General features: G+C 40.3%; 1 protein-coding gene across 4 annotated transcripts in view; it reads left to right on the forward strand.

Moving 5' to 3' along the window:
- The window catches only part of DAB2 (DAB adaptor protein 2), a 157,840-nt gene that overhangs the window by 127,124 nt on the left and 8,766 nt on the right, over positions 1-21,950 (forward strand). For 2 of the 4 annotated variants that reach the window (XM_045787323.2, XM_045787322.2), the window contains exons 2-11: positions 9,051-9,237; positions 10,434-10,573; positions 11,286-11,384; positions 13,093-13,224; positions 13,552-13,632; positions 14,133-14,159; positions 14,405-14,458; positions 14,867-14,929; positions 19,591-20,244; positions 21,233-21,395. In XM_045787323.2, the coding sequence (XP_045643279.2) occupies positions 9,147-9,237; positions 10,434-10,573; positions 11,286-11,384; positions 13,093-13,224; positions 13,552-13,632; positions 14,133-14,159; positions 14,405-14,458; positions 14,867-14,929; positions 19,591-20,244; positions 21,233-21,395 (1,504 nt within the window). In that variant the 5' untranslated portion in view covers positions 9,051-9,146. Of the gene's footprint in view, positions 1-2,168; positions 2,298-9,050; positions 9,238-10,433; positions 10,574-11,285; positions 11,385-13,092; positions 13,225-13,551; positions 13,633-14,132; positions 14,160-14,404; positions 14,459-14,866; positions 14,930-19,590; positions 20,245-21,232; positions 21,396-21,950 lie in introns of all 4 variants that reach the window. The other 2 variants (XM_045787321.2, XM_045787324.2) reach the window with 2 other exon arrangements.

A 21,950-nucleotide genomic window follows, 5' to 3' on the forward strand; every position in this document is an offset into this window, starting at 1 on the left:
TGTTTCAAGATGGTACTTAATATTATGAACTTGACTCAAGGACGCAGTCACTACCTTGCCAGTCTCACTCCTCCATGTGGCTCCTGAGGTATAAGTACAAATGAGACAAGAGCAGATAAGGAAACAAATACCACATTGTTAGGGGGATCAGGGCCCAGGAACCCCCAGATGCAGAGATCTGATAAATAGGGCTGAAGCACACTATTCACCAGACCGGAAAGCCTCCATTTTCTTTTCCATGTCAGGTTGTGTCTGCTGCATTGCCCTGCCCAACTCACTTGAGATAGACAGAGCACATGTACCATAGCTAGTTGAGCCATGTCCAGATGGTCACTGGTGTCAGGGGTACCATGGTAGAGCATAACCCAAATGATCCAATGCCAGCAACGTACGGCAATGACAGAAACATGATTTTCAAGCCTCCAAAGTTTCAATATCAACTTCCTTCCCTTTGTAGAAGTGAGTTAAAGGATAAAGTCAGATTCTAGTTTTCCTGCTGTATTCGGTCTAAGCTGGGTGGTGCTCAAGAACTGAGGTGGAATGATTGACGGGATGTTACATTTGAGATGGGTATACACTCTAACGTCAGTTAACCCAACTCCAAGCCGAGAATTCCACGTGGTCAAAAGACCACAGGGATAGTCCAACGCTATAGTCTTTCTTAGAGTCTGAGTGAGTGGTTCTAGACTCAGTTCTCTATGCATGTCTTTGATCATGCAAGCGTGCTAACTTATACCCAGCTATCCCAAGAGGCAAGAGCATACTTTGACTATGAATTTACACTTTCTTCTTTTTCTAACTCCAGGGAGTTAAGTACTCTAACCAGTCATTGTACTGAAACAACTGAATAATATGATTGTAAAATCGAGCATAAACTTAATACTTCAGTTCAACTTGTGAACAATTTCAGACATTCCTAGTGAACTGCTTGCACTGCCCAGTTTAGAGAATAGGCCCTCATCTGGAGAGCATTAAGCTCCTTTTTAAAGCTTAAAGTCTCCTAAACACTATTTATTATGATGGCTATTTTTTAGGCTCTAGTAGGAGATATTCCTAATAAAAACTCACTTTAAAAACAAAATGGGTGTGGTGGGTACAAAAATTAAGGGAGGTCATAATGAGTCAAAAATATTCAAAGTCGCCAACCCAAGAAATCAAACTTCCTGTCATGCTTAAAAAAAAAAAATGAAAAGGCCACACACTGAATAGTAGAGAATGTACTAAAATGAATTTGAATTCTTTGATCTGTGAGCTGCAGCTCAAACCTAGCCAAATACTTTCTTCCAAGCAGCCAAATCAACATTAATAAGCCAGTTTGACCAAACAGGACCCCAGCTACCTAGGTAAAAAAGAATCCAGTGACAATGCGTGATTAGACCACATAAAGTCCTTTTTCTGTTTTGGTTCAGAAAACATCTATGAAATGAAATTCTGCTAGGCTATCTTCCTGTTCTGTGCTTGTTGTATCTACTAAATGGAACGTATTCTTGGTTCAGTCTGTATGTAATGGGTTTAGCACTGTCTTCTTAAAAATAGTTTTAAAAAAGTTATGCATATAATCTCTAGGAATAGGACAGTAGAGTCCATGTGAAGCTCTGGACACCAGCTCCATCCCAACCAGCCGTTTAATGATAGGCAAGTTGTACATTCTTTCTTGCCCTCAGTTTCTAATCTTTAGTAATGAAATGGTGTGACCGATTATTCCCTGGGTTTCTTCCAGCTCAAAGTCTAACCACTTGATATTTCTTTAAGGGGACAAAGGGTCATGGAAGTGGGTGGTTGGAACTCAGACTTGTCAGTACATTAGAATTACCTGGGAATCTTTCAAATATATTGGTGTTTGTGTCTCTTCCCCCAGAGATTTGGATCTAACCGACCTGGGTGTGGCATGGACATCTTTCTAGGAGCTCTCCAGTAAAAATTCCCCAGGTTATCTGAGGTAGACCCTCTAAACCGCCCATGGTAATGGTGTAGTCTTGGATTTGACTCAGCGTCTCTGGGTGGCTTGGAGTAGATTCAGAAACCGGAGTTGAACAGGAGGGGCTCTACCCCAGGCAAACACGCTCACTTTTTCACCTGGGCCTTCCTGGTTAAAGCACTCCATCCTTGTCTCTGTATTTGCTAGCTGTTTATTGTTGGTCCTCGTTGTTCTGAAATTGTTTAAACAGTCGCTGTGGAAAAGCCATGTTGGATGCCACACAAGACTACACCGGACACAGCATGTGAGACACAGTTTGGATTTCAGCACAACTACCTTCCAGTGAGCTCTTTCTATGCAGGAGGCGCTGAGGCTTCTGGTAATGACTCTGAAAACTTTATTCACATTTTACACATGTGAATATTAGAGAAGTTGCCCCGAGCTGCAGAGCTAGAAAATGGCAAAAGTGTGTAAGACACACACACACACACACACACACACACACACACACACACCCGCCCACCAAGCCTCAGCCTTTAGCAGCTCTACTGTCCTACCTCTACCTAAAATTCACTGTTTGGGGCACTCTTGGTCTGACTTGGTTCCAAAGACCGGGAAAAGCTTCTCGGTTCAGTCCTCCAGGTCCAACAGCATGCTTTCTGTGGGTTCAATGCAATGGAAAATGCTCTCTGTCAATGCATAACTTGTGTGTACCTCCTTGACTCAGGCATGTCTTGTCCCTGAGGCCCCCACGGCAGCGTCAGCACTTACAAGAAACTCTCCTAAGGACTCCTTTTGAGGGTGCATTCACATTGTCTCATTTCCCCCAGTTAAAAGGCTGCAACAATCTTCCTGTCTATTGCACCGGGCCTTCATGGAGTAGAGTAAGCCTTCCCTAAAAGCATAGGATTCTGAGCAGTTTTAAGGAGAAAGGTTTTACATCAAGTGTCAGAAACAGCTTAACTTTGCTGTATCATTTCTGGCAACATCCCTTATTCTCGAAAGGTTACTTGGGAAATAATGGCGAAGGCAGCTTGCTGCCCTCTTGGACCCCGAGATCTGCCTTAGAGGTTAATATTTCACATGTCCTAATGTGGTATCCCAGCGGAGACAGGCATAAAGTTCCAAAGGACAAAGGAGCATGTTTTCTGATAAGTACAAAGTACTGGACATTCTAGCAAAGATCTTTATGTTGCTTTGTTCTTAACTCTTCTTAACTCTCCTGTGTCCATTTTATGGGACTCTTTCTGAAAAGTTAACTGGTATGTTCAAGTCAGTGGGATGATGACTTTAAAAGCAGCTTAGAAAATACAGGTTAAAATCAATGTGATTTTTTTCAAGAAGATAAGAGCCATCAGCATCTATAGGAGACAAGGGAACACAGATCATGTTCAATTTTAAGCCTAACAACTTATTAGTGATTGATTTGATTTTGTCTTACGAGTCCATGAACTTACTTATAAAATAGACCCATTTTATTTCCCAGAGCTGTCAGGATAAATGTTTCAGGTGCTTGGTAGGTAAAATGTTTGTCCCCTCCTCCTTAAACGTAAAAACAGATTCTCTACCATTTGTGGAATGGAGCTACCATTAAGTAAGTCCTAAAGTTATTCCTTTTACCAGCATTTTGAGACTGACCAAGCAGATTTCTCTCTGCTGTGTATAATTAGGGTAGGAAGGTTGCCTGGGAGAGAGGGGGATACTTGTGTCAGGATATTGCCGAGAACCCTGGAATCATTAAATCCTATCATTGTTGATACCCACACAATCTTACTGAAGGAAATGGTGCCAGCAAGAATAAGGAGGTGCTGACCAAACTTCTCCCTACACAAATTCATCCCTACATGGGTACGTTCCGGGGTTCTAGATACTAGATATCTTGCATGAATCACTTTAAGGGCTAAACAATCCAGCAGTTTTTTGGTTTGTTGCTGTTTTTTTCCTTGTGCAAGGGATATACTTGTCATAAGATGACTCAAGTAGTCTTCTGGTATACATTTCTCAGAACCTTCTCAGAAACTGCAAAAAGATGTTGCAAACTCCAAAATCTCTTCTAGTCATCTGATTCTTGCACCATGGAAAAGGGAAGTTCCCGCATTCTTTCAGGGAGGTTTGTGTTAAGTCCAGAATCCAAGTTATGTATCTTTGCTCAAATGGGAGCTAATTTTCTTGACTTAGCAAAGTTTCTTTCACAACTTGCTGTCCTATAATTAGGCCTTAAGAAGGAGTCAAGAATCTACAATAGCTTTAGACACTCCTCTTTTTCCAGCTGTGTCTTCTTAGCCTCCTGTCTTCGAGTCTCTAACAAAGGAACAGCCCTCCCCTAGGAAAGGGAACCAGCTAGGGTTAGATGTGGAGCTGTTCACGTGACCCTCTGTATATGTTTTTGAGCTTTCATTTGTAATCCTGGCTTTATGATAATCCGCCTTGCGTGTGTTTCCTGATTAATTTTGTGCTCCTTGGTCAGAAGAGTTTCTGTGACTAAACCCGAGGAATAAGAACACTGTAGGCTTTCTGGATATCCTACATCTGCTTCTTCCCTGTTATTAAAACCTTTACGTTACTAGAGCTTTAAAACAGAACACAGAGATTAATTCACTCTAGATAATTTTTTTTAAACAATGCCCCTAATTTGGGAAAGTAACCAAAGAAAATAGTAGGGCACCTTTTGGCCCTCAGGTCCCTTTTCCAGGCCCAAACCCTTTCCAAAAACAATTCATTATAAAACCTGCTGAAGGTTTTATGGGAACAATGAACAATTCTGTAACATTGTCAGAAGAATTATGCATTTGAGTTTTTCCATCCTTAAGTTGATTATTCTCTACAGAGGGACCTGAGTCTAGAAGCAGGACTTTCTCCATCTACTATATGTCAGATGGTAGCTTGGACATTTGGAATCTGTGATGGGGGATTTGCCCTTTTAACCTTGGGAGAAAGATAAATGTTTATCTGTCTGGTATATGGGATACTGAAAGGATGCTTTTACCGAACTCTTTCAAAGAACCTATTTACCATTTCTTTATAAAGGAGTTTATCTCTGAGTCTTGGGGCTTTGGGGCAGAGTCTGCTCTCTGATCACTTCAGGGAACATGGATACATTTTAAATGGCATGGCCCGCACCGCAGACCTACCTTTGGTTATTGCAACCTGATATACGTATACCTTTTCTTCCGGGAATTTATGCTAAAGAAACATTTTTCTCTCTAATAATTTTTTTTTCCTGGCCCCTTATAACTGCTCATTCCGAAACAGTGGAAGGATATAACTAAAGGATACCAAATACCTTTAACACAATTCCAGTGGTGTGAACAGTTGTACTTAAGTGTCTGAAAAGAGAAGTTTTCGCTGTAAAACCTTGTTCACTTTAGAACCCTCCCATCTTGGCCCCGTCTGCCGACACTAGATTGGAGACCTGGTCTTGAGCTGTGAGGTTGCTGTGTCTTGTATCACTTTTATGACTTCACATATCATGATTCCCACTCCCAAGCCCCTCAAAATGTTTTGTGGTATTTCTCAAATTCCTTTGAAATATTCTCACTTTAGAATAAAATTTACCAAATTTAATGACCTAAAATATTTTCTTGTCAGAAAGAGCATCCAGCAGAAAAATGCAATATTAGGCTCCAAGGATGGTCAGTAAACTCCCTTACCTAGATTATTTTCAAGCTGAACTGGAGGGGAGGAGGGGCAGGCTTCTGGAAGAGGTCTTACCTATGCTCTCCAGGGGAAATCGGTAAGTGGGATGAGCTGGATGTTGGGGAGAGGGGAGTTTGGAAAGAGCCAAAAAGCAAATAATGCTCGAAAGAAATGAGAAACTTGGGTTGCTATACAAATGTCTCGCATACAGGGGCTCCTGGGTGGCACAGCGGCTAAGCGTCTGCCTTCGGCTCAGGGCGTGATCCCGGCGTTCTGGGATCGAGCCCCACATCGGGCTCCTCTGCTAGGAGCCTGCTTCTTCCTCTCCCACTCCCCCTGCTTGTGTTCCCTCTCTCGCTGGCTGTCTCTATCTCTGTCAAATAAATAAATAAAATCTTAAAAAAAAAAAAAAGTCTCACATACAAAACAAAAAACGTCTGAATCTTTGTCCTAGATGTAAGGGGAGCCACCATAAGACCAAGCAGGAAAGCTTCAATGTTATTCTAAAATTTAGAAGAACTTCATTTTAAAAAAAAGAATCCAGATCATTCCAATACAGAAAGCACAAGCCATGGATAGGAGCATCATGGTTATTATGGGAGCAAAAGGAAGGGAGGGAAAAGGCTCACGAAAGGGGGTAGGTGTCTGATGCATGCAGTCAAATATCCCCCAGAGACTGAACAGTAAAGTAATTGGATTTGGTCAGGACACCCATCAGCAGCTGTAGTTGAGTTTCTGAGAAGAGAGTTGAGATGAGCAAGTCCTTTGAGAGGAAGGGAATATGAAAAAGTAGAGGGTAGAAGACTATCAAGTTCAAATGTTTAATCATGAAAGGATCATGAGATGATGATTAGAGGGTTACAGGGAAGTGTTTTCCTTATTTCTGAGATGAGATCTAAGCAGCTTCTAAAGGAGAGGGCCCAATGGGGAAAAGGTGCGGACGCAGGAGGATGCATGTCCTTGTATCGCCTTAGGTCAGAGCTTAGTCTCACCTCCTATTATTAACATGGGCAAATATCCTCTAGAATTGTAACAAAGTCTCCGAAATTAAGAAAATAATTATTAGCTTCCTGAAATTGGAAGAGTGTGGATATGACTAGGAGATTTATCATGTCACCAGGAAACAAATCTTGGGAACCACGGAAATCAATCAAGGCATACGAAATAGAGGTGTGGCATTAGTGTCCTAGGCCCGCCATAACAAATCACCAAAAACTAGTCAACTTAAAACCACAGAAACTTATTCTCTCAGTCTTGAGGTCAGAAGCCCAAAATCAAGATGTCAACAGGGTTTGTTCCTTCTGGAAGCTCTGAGGAAGAACCCGTTCTGTGCTTCTTTCCCAGCTTCTGGTGGACATTGGCAATCCTTGGCATTCTTGGTCTGTAGATATGTCAATCCCGTCTTCACCTCTGTATTCGCATTACCTTCTCCTCTGCGTGGCTTTTTGTCCCAAATCTCCCTTTGCCTTTCTTTTATAAGGACATCTGTTATGGGATTTAGGGCCCTCCCAAATCCAGGACGATCCCAACTCAAGATCCTTAATGACAATTACAAATGCCTATTTCCCAAATAAGGCCACATCCAAAGGTTTGGGGGTTAGGATTTTGGACGTATCTTTTTAGGGGCCACTACTTGTGTAATAGAGCATCTCTATAGCTAGTATGGGGCTTCTCAAAGGAGACCCGTGAGTGTAACATGTGAGGAACTCTGGCCTGGGGCCAGACAGCCTGGGTTAGACCCAGGTTTTACCACTTAGCAGCTGTATAATTTAAAACCCCTGTGCCTTGGCTTGCCCTCTGAAAAAGTGAAATACTACTATTTCATAATACTCATGAGGTTACTCTGAATTTTTTGGAGTTAATACACATAAAAGCCTACCAGTACCTGCCCCAACTAAATCTTGAGTAAATAGGGCTTGGAGTTCCCTGCTACATAAGACTTGCACCTGTGAGGAGACCGTCTGCCTGGCTGCCTACCAGTCAGGTGTCTTTGAGCACAATTAACTACTAAATCTCCAAATTAAATAATTCAGATAACATTAATCCTACACAGATTTCTGTATATATGTGTTTTTCAAGACTATTAAGACTCTAAAGACCATTTAAAGCCTCATGGGGGGGAGATGAAGTGTGCATCTTGAGGAAAATGTGTTAACATTTACGAAGCCAGGGAAGTGCAATTTATGCTGACTGAGAAGCAAAAAAATGTAAGACTTACTTTTTACCCTTTAGTATCTAGATAATTACATACATTTCCATGTGGCAGACTGGGTCCTTGAATTTAAAAAGGTCCAATAGGGCACCTGGGTGGCTCAGTGCGTTACGCATCTGCCTTGACTCAGATCATGATCTCAGAGTCCTGGGATCTGAGCCCCACATCAGGCTCCCTGCTGAGCGAGGATCCTGCTTCTCCCTCTGCCTCTGCCCCTCCCCCCCCAACATGTGCTCTCTCTCCTCTCTCTCTCAAATAAATATATAAAATCTTAAAAAAAAATAAAAATAAAAAGCTCATATAAAGGGGTGTTTTAAAAACAGAATTAAGAGAGCTTTTTGGGGTGGGAGGACTATAGCAGTCCATGGGTGGTCCTAACAGGTCCTAACAAAACTGTGAATGGCTGCTTCCCTCTGGTCTTCAGTCCATGTAGAAAGTTAACACTCTCTCAGAAGCTGTGTAGAAACTTTGACTTCTGGGAGGGGAAAGAGTCTTTTGAAACATTAGTTCACTTCTGTGTGCTTACAATGACTCTAATTTTTTCTCTTTTACCTGCCATGATACAAAGGGAGTCTTATGAGAACATATGCCACAGCTGTCTTGAGGTTAATAATGCTAAATAATAGCATACAAGTATTTCCACTCAATGCATTGCACGACAGACATCCCATAAGTTCACTCTTCCCCTGATACATGTAAGTGTTAATGTCAAAAATGGTTGTCCTCTAAAGTATAGTGCTAGGAAAGCCCTGGAAATCATACGCAGAATCACAACATGTAAAAAATATATATATTTATCAATAGGAATAAGATAACATTTTTAACTGTATTCTTGACACTGCCTTTACAACTAAATGGTTTTTGAAGCAGAATTTATAATGTCCAATTTCAGATGCCAATTGCAATCATCTCAGACTCAGCATCCAATATATTCATACTTGGCTGTGAATTCTTATTTTTGTATGTGTGACATGTTTTGATCCCTGCCTTTAATACTAGATTTTTATGCCAAAATTCCAATACAAACTACTTGGGTAGATAATCATTCAATGTTACGAGATGTCAATTCTTAAAGAAAAACCCAATAAACACCCTCTTTCCATTTTGGAAACTACAAAGGCAACAGTCCTACCTGCTCTTCTTCAGAGTTCAGTCTGACAGGGGAGAAAAACCAAACATGAGTCTGAAGATACATACTCACAAACCATGAGTTGCAAGCCGAGTAGCATACAGTCTGGGTTGGCTGTGTCACGATCTCATTATGCCTCTAAACTCTGCCCACAGGTGTCTGTAGTAGGTTATGTTCATTTGAGACTTCAGGGATCGTCTGGTGTCACTCCGTGTCTGCTGGTACTGGAGTTCGCTGTCTGCCTTCCTGCCATGTCTAACGAAGTAGAGACGAGCACAACGAACGGTCAGCCTGACCAACAGGCTGCACCAAAAGCACCATCAAAGAAGGAAAAAAAGAAAGGTATGGAGAAATCCTCTTGAGGCCATTGAGGGGAGCGAGTGTTGCTTACCTCTGAAGACATGTGAGGTTTGAGGTGAACGAAGTAAGACTTGGCTCTTGCCTCGCTTCCACCTCAGCCTACTCTCAAGTTCTCCTCAGCAGGAAAGTTGGCCTTTGGCGGAGATTCGTCCGCTCCACTTATAATAAGATGTGTCTCTGAATCCTGTGATTGCACCAACTGGATCCTGCTGGCAAGCGTTCATAGTAGCTTGTTTAGTTGATAAATTATCAAACTATCAATTATTAGATGACTATCTTTCAGTAACCTCTTTACCACTTTGCTTTACTGAAGTAGCTGTTTTTCAGAAACCGAGATCTTTATTTTATTAGACCCTGTTCTCTTGACCTGAAGTACCACTAGAAACTGCCAGAGTCCTTAATCATTCATAGCTTGAGAAGATGCCGTGGCTTGCCTGCCTTTTACTCTTCTTCTTTAGCTATGGAATGAGACGACTGCAGTCTCTTTAAGAAGAGCAAAAGAAATTATGAAGATGAGATAAGGATCTTAATGATTTTCAAAGGAATTTATTCATAATTTTCTTCTGCCTTCTTGGCAGTTCAAAATGTTAGTAAATAGTGCAGTAGCTTATTTTTCTTTCATTAAAAAATAGCATTATCCTTCTTATTTTCTTTTAAAAATATTTTTTAATTTAGGATGAAGAATATCCCCAAATAGCACCTCACACAGTCCCATACGTTTCCTATAATTCAGTCCATTTTGCAGAGTTAATTTTCTCTCCACCCCAACACAATATACAGTATTACAGAATACAATTTTTTTTAAAGATTTTATTTATTTATTCCACAGGATAGAGACAGCCAGCGAGAGAGGGAACACAAGCAGGGGGAGTGGGAGAGGAAGAAGCAGGCTCATAGTGGAGGAGCCTGATGTGGGGCTCGATCCCATAACGCTGGGATCACGCCCTGAGCCGAAGGCAGACGCTTAACCGCTGTGCCACCCAGGCGCCCCTACAGAATACAATTTTACTCAGAGGAGTAAGAATAAAGATAGAATATTGCATATTTGAGTAATTGTAATATAACCAATAGGTATACTATTCAGATTTAGAGATTCTAGAACATATTTTGTCATACCTGGGGATGATATTTAAAGACATTTATAAATTTTATCCTATATTTCTTTTTTTTCCCCTCAGGCTCTGAAAAGACGGATGAGTATCTTTTGGCCAGATTCAAAGGTGATGGTGTAAAATACAAGGCCAAACTAATTGGCATCGATGATGTGCCCGATGCAAGAGGGGATAAAATGAGCCAAGATTCTATGATGAAACTAAAGGTAAAAGGGGAAAGCATCCTTAGTCTCTATCTCAAGCAAATATCGAACAGCGGGAATTATATTAGAAGTTTATGGTTACCTATATCTCAATTACTTGAAAGAAAAACATTTCTAATCCCATAATTGATCCAGTGATGCCCCATTTTCTGAGGAGTCTTGAGTTTGTTTTCATATTGTGAATGCTGTTCTAGAGACCTGCCTTAATCATGTAGTGCAGGGCTATAGATGCTTTTTCCTTTGGACACATCAAGTTTTAGATCCTGGAAGTATTCAGGTAAAATTCAGGTCTCTATTTGGAACCTATAGCTCTTTCGTGTTAGCCCTTTGGTTTTTGTTTGTTTGTTTGTTTGTTTTTAATTTTTAAATTCTAGTACTGTTGTTATGTGAAACTAATTAAATAAATAAAAATTGTTGAAAAAGACCAGACCTAGAAGGATCATCTTTGAAGATCTGATCCAGTCTTCTTGTCTTTACCAATGACTATTCTGAGCCCAACAGAATTAGAATGACTTGTCCAAGTTCACATAGCTAACTCATGATGTCCTGGATCAATGTCTTTTATTTCACTCCTCCCATCTATTATGAAAGGTGCCTAATCCTTTTGTAGATGGTAAACCAAGCTGAAAATAAAGCTGTCTTTTAAAAGTTTTAGTATCAAAAGCATCATAGGGTAGTTTTAACTGGATTTTTCTTGTTTTCCCAATCTCATCAGGGAATGGCGGCAGCTGGTCGGTCTCAGGGACAACACAAACAAAGGATCTGGGTCAACATTTCCCTTTCTGGAATAAAAATAATTGATGAGAAAACTGGGGTAAGAATTCACTTTCACTGACACCTTTTGACCACCTGAGTCTAACAAACAATTTGACATAAATCTCAGCTCCCTGTTTTCCTTTTCAAAAGTCTATAAGAAAAAAAATAGTATATATTACTTCTCCAAAAGTAACAGGGAGAAAACAATAGGGTAGGAGGTGAGGAGTCAAAATACTTTATTTTGAAATTCATTTTCTGTAATAGATGTGAACCTCCCGTCTATAAACACAGATGTGCTATAAATATCACTTCAGTATTTTTTTGGACCCCAGGTACACAGAACTAGATTAACCCTAACCCCTGGTTTCTGATGCTGTCATTGATCTATGCCTGGGTCTCATTTTAATATATTTACTACAATTTAATATATTTAATATATTTATTTGGTAAATATATTTAATATATTTATTTGGTAAATATATTTAATATATTTACCAAACGTACTGGCTAACCTGAAGCTAGAATATTACCTGTGACACGCTTTTCTTCCTTCTCTCTTTTCCCTTCCTCTTCACCCCACAGATATAACCTTGCTCATTTTTGGGTGGTTGCTGTTATTCTATTGCATAGGAACAGTCTTACTTATTTTGTTTATTTTCTTGTAACCTTATCAAAAGACGATCAGATTATACTTCAGGTTCTCTGGGACTTTATTTTCTCTACTCAACATCATAAGATTCATTTACTTAAAATGTCGTTTGTAGCTCATTTTCATTGCTGTCAAATACAGTCTCAAGGTAATTGGGGAGACCTCCAATTATTATCCATCCTTTCCTAGAGATGGCCATTATCTATCATGCAAAACCCACTGGTCACATACAGAGCCCTGGAACCCTGACACCTGTCACTCACCCTGCTGGTCCTCGTGCACTGCTATTTCCATTCTCCATCATCTCTCAAGTCTTATTTTCCCAAGCCCATCAGGAGAATGGTGGCAAGTTTCCTTCAAGCATTCTCTTGTTCCCCAAATCTTCAAAGATACCCAATATACATTTTCCAGTGGTGTTAGGGATTTGGAAACAAAAACCAAGACGCATTATGACCACCTACAAATATCTCTGAAGAGTTGAGCCCTGCCATGTGCTTGAAAGGATCAAGAGAAGGGGGAGCGGGGGAACAGAGGAGAAGGCACTACTAAACCAAGAAACCCCTTGCCCCATGTAACTCCTCGATACTGATGTGAACATGCAAAATACTGGATGCCAGCATTTGGTAACTTCCAGAATATTCTGTGGATAATTGTTCTGATAGTACTTAGGATGGTTTTCTGGCCACCCAGAGCCATTGTCAAAGGATCCTTGTGATCACTGTTCTAGTTTAGTTATGCTATTCACCTGAGTTTGACTTTTAGTTGGGAAAGTCGACCCACTTGGGTGGTTTAGCAGTGAAATATCCCATCTTTGCTTTAGAAATTCTTGGTCTCCTGATCCTCAATCCTTTCTTGCTTTGTGGCCTCACATCTTTGGGATGAAGACAATTATCAATATTTTAAGACGTGTTTTTCACACTTCTGTTTTCTACTCTTTGTTCCTTTTGGAGCCCTTACTAGCCAGGATAAATGTAGCTCTAACCTTAAACCAGAAGCAAAAATTTCTTCCTTTAAATGTTTTGGCCTTTTCATATATGCCTAGGTGTCTGATGCTTCATTGTGCTACCATATAGATTCTAGCTTTATTAATATATCATTTTTTATGTTTCTTTTTCAGGTAATAGAGCATGAACATCCAGTAAATAAGATTTCTTTCATTGCCCGTGATGTGACAGACAACCGGGCATTTGGCTATGTGTGTGGAGGAGAAGGCCAGCATCAGTTTTTTGCCATAAAAACAGGGCAACAGGTAAGCTTCAAGCCTTGAGGTATCCCTGGAGGGGAACTTAGGTCAATGGTGATTTTAGAACAATAGTGAATTATTCCCCTAAATCTTGAAGGGACTTGGAAAATTATCATGGTCCTTCTTGTTTTGTTAAATACTTATTTACTCTGCTGCCCTTTATGTATCTGGTAGTGGGGATTGGGAAAGGCAGTGATCCCCCATAAATCAGGGGAGGATGGTAAGGAGCTTTAAGAGAAAGGAGGAAAACAGTACTAATCAGAACTGATGGGAGACAAAGAGAAGAAAATAATAATATTAAAATACTCATAAAGATGCTTTTTCTTGCTTCAGGCTGAACCATTAGTCATTGATCTTAAAGACCTCTTTCAAGTTATCTATAATGTAAAGAAAAAGGAAGAAGAAAAGAAAAAGGCAAGTACTGCCCAATATTGACTCTATTAAACTTGAGACTATTCAGGACCATGTTTGAACATTATACAAACATATGGCCCATCTGGAGAGTTGGCTTCTTTGTGTCTCTTTCAATTATAGAAAGTTTAGAAATATATCGTCTGTTCTTCCCAGTAGAGCAATGGGTGGATGTTACAGTTAGACATGTCTGATTTTCAGTCCCTGTCTCTTGTCTTCTCTCCCCACAAGCTTCACATTGTTTCCAAAGACTACAAAGGATGAGCAAGTTTAAGCTCAGAAAGTGTATTCAAATCTGGTATTGATATGAAAAGGGCAGGGGACTGTAGGGCCAAAATAATATGCAAGACTCTCTCTTGCCTTGTGCTCATGTACTCATAGGTATATATAAAGATAGATAGATAGATAGATAGATAGATAGATAGATAGATAGATAGATAGATAGATATAACTCCCTTTAACTGTAGTTACTGAGATCACTGAACTTGTGTCTTTCTTTTTAGATGGAGGAAGCCAACAAAGCAGTAGAGGTAAAACTGCATCTTTACTTCTCATGAATTGCACACGTGATGTGTAGAAGTCCTTGTTTGCTACCTGTCCGGGCATGCTCCCCTCCTAGCTTATGACTGTGTTCATGATCCCTCTGGCCATAGAAGATGTATAGTTGAATTATCAGTGCCAAAATCATAATTGCTTAGCAAGCCAATACACTAGGAAATTACGTTTTATAAGAAAACTCACCAACTAAACCCTTAAACATTTGCCATCTTTTCAGAATGGGAATGAGACCCTATTGACCCTTGATGACCAAGCTAACAAACTGAAATTGGTATGTATGTGATTTTTTATGACTCTTATTTAACTGAACATGGGTTTACTTCCTATACATGTTGCCAATACCAAATCTGCATTGAATCTGTATGGAAGTCCAATTATGACAACTATTTCCCTAAACAGTAATATAACATTGATGTCAAGATACAAAGTAATCTTTTTAGTAAACACATCTGAATCTAATCCACAAATTTTTTTTCAGAGTGTGGACTAGATGGATTTGTTTGGGGACATGCTGAGCTTCCAGGCCTAAATAGTCTAATACTAAATCTGTATTAGTTAAATGAAAATCAAATTATGACAACGATTTTCTTAAATCTTAGTTTAGGAAACAATTACAACAATATACAAAGTAATATTTTTTAGTAGACACATCTGAATCTAATCCAAATACTTTTTTAAGGGTGTTGACCAGATGGATTTGTTTGGGGACATGTCTACACCTCCTGACCTAAATAGTCCAACAGTAAGTGCCTGTTTTTAAATTTGCAATGTAATGAAAGTGACATCTATAACTCAAATTGGCAATTAACCAGAAATCTTGAGCATCTTGTTGAAACTTGGAAGGTAACTGCTGATTTTTCCACATAAAGTATAACTGGCTACTAGAACGGATTTGCATCTAAAGTTACCATGGGAACCTATCAGCACTAATTCAGATATATTAATTTTGCTTGGAGTTTAGAGCTGAGCCGTAGGACAGGCAGTGCAGTCCTTCTTGGTATTACTTAGGATCAGAAAGGGACCTGAATAATTTTCCTTGGCATGAGCCCCACTCGAAGGAAGTGTTTGCTAGATGATTAATTATAAAACCACACGGCCTCTTCAGTATTTTTCTATTTTTTCTATTGTGACTTAACAGCATAAGCTTGGTATGAAGTAAGACTTAAAACAAATAAGATGCTCAGTTATGTTTAACCAAGGACTGTCCTTGTTGTAAAAAGTTGTTCATTCTTCAAAGGACACTATAGTGTATCAAGTCTTCTAAATATTGATTGATCCATAACAACTCTGTGAGAATGGAGCAGTATTTTCCTTTATAAGTAAGGAAATGGTGATTCAGAAAAAAATTCATTCACCCAAGAAAGAGGTCCAGATTCAGGGCTTAAGCACAAGTCTCAGACCTTCCAAAATAGGCTCAAGTTAAACTACCCATGTAATTTTCAATGACTTCTTTTAACTATTATTTTTTTAACAGTTTCTTGAGTACCTGCCATTTGCAGGGCACAGAAGTGAAAAGTACAATGTCAATGACATCATGGAGTTTACTATCAAGCAGGGAGACCAGCATTAAAACTAATCACAAGACCTATTAATTAATGTTAATTGCATGGTATTTGTCTAGTTTAGAGGTTCCTGTAATGCCTTGGAATAAATGAGTTTCTGGACTTGACCATAAAAGATGAGAAAGCAATAACCAGACAAAAAGAGCATCAGTCTAGAATAATGAGAGGAATGTCTGTCTAGGAGTCTCTTATATCAGGGAATTATCAAGCAAGTCTACATGACCAAGAAGGTCATAGGAATGAAAGTGGCAGCAGATAAAGGACAGGGTAAGTCTACCTTGCCAGAGTATTGCAGAGAATAGCAGTCTATGAACTTTCACATGAGATGCTCAGGCCCGTGAGATGGGAAGGGGCAGGGGCTGCATGCTCTCTTCTCTGTCCCCGATCCTATGAGATTCAGGATGCATAACAGCATTTCAGAGGCCCTAAAAAGCCTACAATAGACAAGAAGCCTACTTAATGATCTTTTCAGCGGTGGGTCCTGACTCACTTGTCTGTGGAACCTTTTATTCTTCATAATGTTTGTTACCATCGTAAGGATACACTTTTTGAGAGACAAGATTAGATGATCCTGAAATGTCTATCCTAGCCCTGAGGTCCTTTTGATTCCTAGACAACTTTGTCTCCTCCTCTATAGTAGCCCCTTCCCAAAGTGAACTGATCTTTGAATGATCTACTTTCCACGTGTAACTGACATTCAAACACGGATCTTGAAAGAGATCAAAGCACCCAAGCTATGAAATAGAATTCCGGTGGGATAGGCAAGGAAGCACCAACTGTTTAATCTTCTTCTGTAGACTTCTAGAAAGTTCTGAAAGAGGAAATGAAAACAACATGAGTAATCCCGAGTCTTAGTTATATTAGACTTAATGCATTCTAAGAATTTTGGGCTTATAGAAATAAAAGTGAGTTTTAAACTAACTATAAATTCAAGTAATTAATACCGTCAAAGTAGATGGTATCTGATAAGTAAGAGAATGCTAATGGCACTAATTATGTGCTTGTTGGATTTTGCCCGTGTGTTCTTGCATATTGACTCCATATTCATAGGTCACAAAACAGATTTATCTCTACTTGATAAAAGCAGAATGTTTAAAAATATTCACACACTTAGAGCAGTTGCTCTGGAAGAGATGAAGGGAGGAAGAAATCTAAATTACCTGGACTTTATTACTGGTTCCCTGACCCATCTGCCCCTCCCCCAGCATTCAGACAGAACAGTTTTATGTGTTTCAAAGAAAACTCATGTTACAAACTAAGTGGTATCCCTTAGAACATAATTTTTATTAGAAAATAACTGAATAATATTCTCCCATACTGCCACTCAAAAGGAAAAGAAGGAAAGAAAAAAACCAAAAAGACATGTTCTCAGACTTTTAAGATGACCATTTGAAAGCACAGTTATTATGAGAAGAACATAAGGCGTGAAGGAGGTTAAGTCTGGGACAGGGATGGGATCAGGGCACAAAGCACGGTGTCATGCATACATAAGAGGCCATGGGTGGGCACAGGTGACGCTGAAGTAGAAAGAGCAATGGGAAAAGGCTTTGTAAAGAATCTGAACTTGAGTTGGATCTTTGAAGTGGGTAGGAACATAGAGAGTAGTTAGGCTAAAAATAAACTGGGTCCTATTGTAGGTCATTTTGAAAGGCTGGCTACTTAAACACAGGGGAGAGCAGGAAGCCACTGAAAGCTTGTGCAGGGAGGGCCAGGGATTCCTCAGGCTGGAATGGTTGGGAGAGATCAGCTTCCTGGAGAAAGCTAGGCTGTGGAACTCAGGATACAAGAGCTCACCTTGGCGCAGACACCTCTGTGGCTGCCCGCTTCCTCCTCTTCCCGGAGCTCCTTATGAGCCGGGACTGCGTTTCACCTTCATGTTATCGATGCTTCTCTCCCCAGTGCTCAGATGATGGCGGAGCAGACACAGTGTTTGACAATCCAACAGAGAATTTTAATGAAGTTCTGACCTAGTGGGCGGATGAGGAGTCTCACATCATCCCGTCGTAGTCTATGAATTAGACTCTTAATCCTGGATTAACAACAAACCCAACCTGAGGAGAGCCTTATACATTTTACTTATAGGGCGACTATTCAGAAGTCTAACATTGTGGCTCCTGTTTGGTGTCCTAAGAACTTCTTCTGAAGTATTTGAGAAGGAGAACTCCACCAGCTGTGAACACCCAACTGTTCTAACCCAGAGGTGGCTCATCATAAATGAATAAATATTGAAATCACAAGCTTTTGTAATACATTTTGTCCTATCTTTTGATTGTTAAAGATCCCTATGTTAAGAGATCTTCCAATCCATTTCTTTGATTAAAAAAAATTTTTTTTAATTATAAGCTCTTTCTTCTGACAAATTCTGGTTATAAAGAGAAAAACTGACTTTTTAAAGAATTGTATTTTAATACCTAACAGTAAAGGAAGCCAAACATAGACTACCAATTAGGCCTGATTTAAGACCTAAACGTTCAAAAAATTTGTTCTTTTAAAGCCAAGGAGGTCCATTTGGGCCCTCTTTTTACTTACTAGTTTGAGAATTTCTTATTCCCTTGAGGTGGTTTTTGTCCCAATGATCAAAACTATTGAATAAGCTGCCCGGGGTAACGCTAGACCTCTACCTTCCATCTCAGCTGGGCATCTTTGCTTATATTCTTCTGTGGCTGCAGAGGGGAGCAGTTAATGGATCGAAGTCGGGCAGAAGGAGGGTGCGTCAGTTTGACAGCCCTATCCCAGGGCGAGCCCAAATTCGTTATGTCACTGACCTGAACAAAGACATGCCAGATTTTTCAAATTTGCTGATTTTCTGTTGAGAGGGATAGCTTATCTAACAACGGAGAATGCAAATAATTAAGATAGGGAGGGAATAGACTGTGTACAGTGAAGTATTTGATATGTTTTTCAAATTAACTCTAAACCCACATCTCTACCTTATACGTGAATTAAAGATTACATTGTACATAAATTAAAGATAAATTAAAGATTAGTTGAATTTATCCACCAAATAGATGAGATTACTGTCATGACACAGGCAACTCTAAGCTGTATTATGAAAAAATGCACAAATACGAGTGGCTAATGTGGTTAGAGTGTATCAGAATTTAAAGTATCACTTTCTTCTTTCTAGAAGGACACAGACAGAAGGATGTGTCCAGAGGAGACTAGGATGATGGGAATGAGAGATCCAACTTGACCTTTAAAAAGATCCTTAAATATTTAAAGGGGCATATCTGACAGGCCATGTGATACGGTGGGAAATCTGTTTTTGCCCCTTAGAGGAAAGACCAATTATAGGGAAATATAGCTGACCTTAAACTTTGTCACAACCAGAACTATAAATTTAGAGAGATGACTCTGAGGGTACAATAGAGGGGACCATGCCTCAGGTGGGAGGCTGGGTTAGGCTTCTGAGGTCTTTTCTTACATTCAAGCTCAATATGCTTAGATAATTGCTTAGAGTGACTCGCAATAGATTCCCTTTAAGATTTGCAAAGGCAAGAATGGGAACAAGGAGGATTGTGAACGCAGCCAGTCTGCAAGGGTGAGCAGACACATGACTCGAGCAGACAGTACAGTTTCACTTTAACGAAGCGCCAACAAAGTTGAGATCTAAATAAAGGGTCAATGGGTAGGGGAGACACACGGAGGACCTATTCCACGGCTAGTAAAGAAAGGCGCTCAGGGAGGTGATGGGAGGAGGTAATGGTCACCGGGCCGGTCAAGACCGAGCTTTAATGGGCATTGTGCCGATCCTGATGATCTTGTGAGCTTTCTTATGTGAAGTCTCAACATGGACTAACACTTTCTTTTCTCTTTTTTTTTTTCTTCCCAAATGTGATAGGAAAGCAAAGATATCCTGTTAGTGGATCTAAACTCTGAAATCGACACCAATCAGAATTCTTTAAGAGAAAATCCATTCTTAACAAATGGCATTACCTCCTGCTCTCTTCCTCGACCAAAGCCTCAGGCATCTTTCTTGCCTGAAAATGCCTTTTCTGCCAATCTCAACTTCTTTCCCACCCCTAATCCTGATCCTTTCCGTGACGATCCTTTTGCACAGCCAGACCAATCGACACCCTCTTCGTTTGATTCTCTCAAATCTTCAGATCAGAAGAAAGAGAATTTGAGTAGCTTGTCTACTCCACTGAGTAACGGGCCCCTGAATGGGGATGTTGATTACTTTGGTCAACAGTTTGACCAAATCTCTAACCGGACTGGCAAACAGGAAGCTCAGGCAGACCCATGGCCCTTTTCAAGTACGCAAACACAGCCAACGGTGAGAACTCAAAATGGGGTATCTGAAAGAGAACAGAACGGCTTCCATATCAAATCCTCCCCGAACCCTTTTGTGGGAAGCCCTCCCAAAGGACTGTCCGTACTGAATGGCGTAAAGCAGGACTTGGAAAGCTCTGTCCAGTCCTCACCACATGACTCCATAGCCATTATCCCACCTCCACAAAGTACCAAACCAGGAAGAGGCAGAAGGACTGCTAAGGTGAATTGTCTTCTCCACATACCCATTGGCAGAATGCATGTTCGGTACCAAAGGGTGGTGTGATGCAAGCTCTCTTTCCTGCTGCTCTTATAGTTTCCTGTGTGGCTGTGAAATAGAAGGTGGGATAAGGCACATTTTCTCCAGGAATACCTTCCTCTGATTGCTGCCCTTTCTAAGCTTCTCACTCAGCAGTGTGTTCACACCCTGCTTTCCGTTTGCATGTCTTGTCACTTATTATTAACTAAACACAAGTTTTTCCATTTTTAATGCTGCTATGCTTCTGTACCTCTGGTAAGTTCGATCGTCATGTTCTGGAAGGGGAGGGCAAGGGTTCTTTGTGATGCCTTGTGTACCTTCCCCACACTAACACATGCCCCACACACCCCTCCTATTGCATAAATATCCAAGGTGGTGGTGGAAAATTCTTGAGTTTGCCTCTTCTGTTCAATGCTGACTGAATGATTGATTGCTTTAAAAGACACTTAAATATTTACTAGTACCACTTCATTCAAAAGCAATTTAAAATGTGGTTTCTGTGAATATCTTTTTAAAAATGTCATTAGGATAGGCAGGCTGGCCTAATAATTAGACTAAAGTATCATCTTTAGGCAGACTGATTTAAACCCAGTAGAATAATCAAAAATATGTAGGTTACTTATTTATTTATAGTTGTCCTTTCATTCCCAGCTTCAAGCTTTTAGCTGTCAAGGAGACTAGACTGGTACAAGTGTGTAAATGAGTAAAATAGATTTCACCTTGAGAGCTCTTTACTTCAGTTACCAAGACCCGATATTCTGTCCATTGCAGGGATCTGTCTTTTTTTGGGGGGGGGGGAGGGGAGCTTTGCCTTTTTGTAGTAGTTTATTAGTAAGAGGAATAAATTTTTCTTTTCGTGGTTCTCAAATTTGAGGTACAGAATAGGAGACAAAATAAAGCTGTCTTTCACTATTACTGAGTAACTCTTGTGTCTCCCTCTCTGCCCTATCAGTCTCCAGCAAAAGACTTGCTTGCATCAGACATCTTTACCCCTCCCGTCTCAGAACCTCCGGGCCAGACATCACCTACAGGACCATCTGCAACCCTACAGACCAACCCTCTGGATCTCTTCAAAACAAATGCTTCTGCCCCAGTGGGACCCCTTGCAGGTCTAGGTAGGTGCTTAGAGATCGAGTCAGATTTGCCTCTGTTGCTTTCACTTACAAGGTCATAATGTGCAAGAGGAAGGCACTTCATATCCATAGAGGTTCCAGGGACAGAAGATCAGAGTATCCCAGGGAGCCTTTCTCCCACTTTTACTTCCGTAGACCCCACCCTCCTTTGGTACTCTTGACTTGCAACTGAAATTTGGCTCCTGAAGTTGGCATGTGGAAAGAAAACCATTTTCATTATTGCACTTACCCAAGCCAACTGGCAATGGCTTATGGACAACAACTGGAAGGGATTCTGATGCTCAGACCAGCTTCATTGGAGAAATGAGGCAGAGCTAAGAGAGTCTTGTCTATCATCTGTATTGGAGAAATTGGTGACACGCAGGTCTGCTATGTAATTTGCCATTACTAGCTCAAAGTCCCATCTCCTAGTAAATTGATCTGCTTCTTGGATAGGGTATCCTGTCCAAGGGTATCTCCCGAGGGGGAGATAAGTTAAGTCCAAAGCAAATATAAGTCATACAATGCAAGTCTTATGTTCTCAGCCCAGCTCTGTTC

The sequence above is a fragment of the Ursus americanus genome, chromosome 15, assembly GCF_024610735.1.
Source record: "Ursus americanus isolate L20-20 chromosome 15, mUrsAme1.1.p, whole genome shotgun sequence".
NCBI classification, from domain to species: Eukaryota; Metazoa; Chordata; class Mammalia; order Carnivora; family Ursidae; genus Ursus; species Ursus americanus.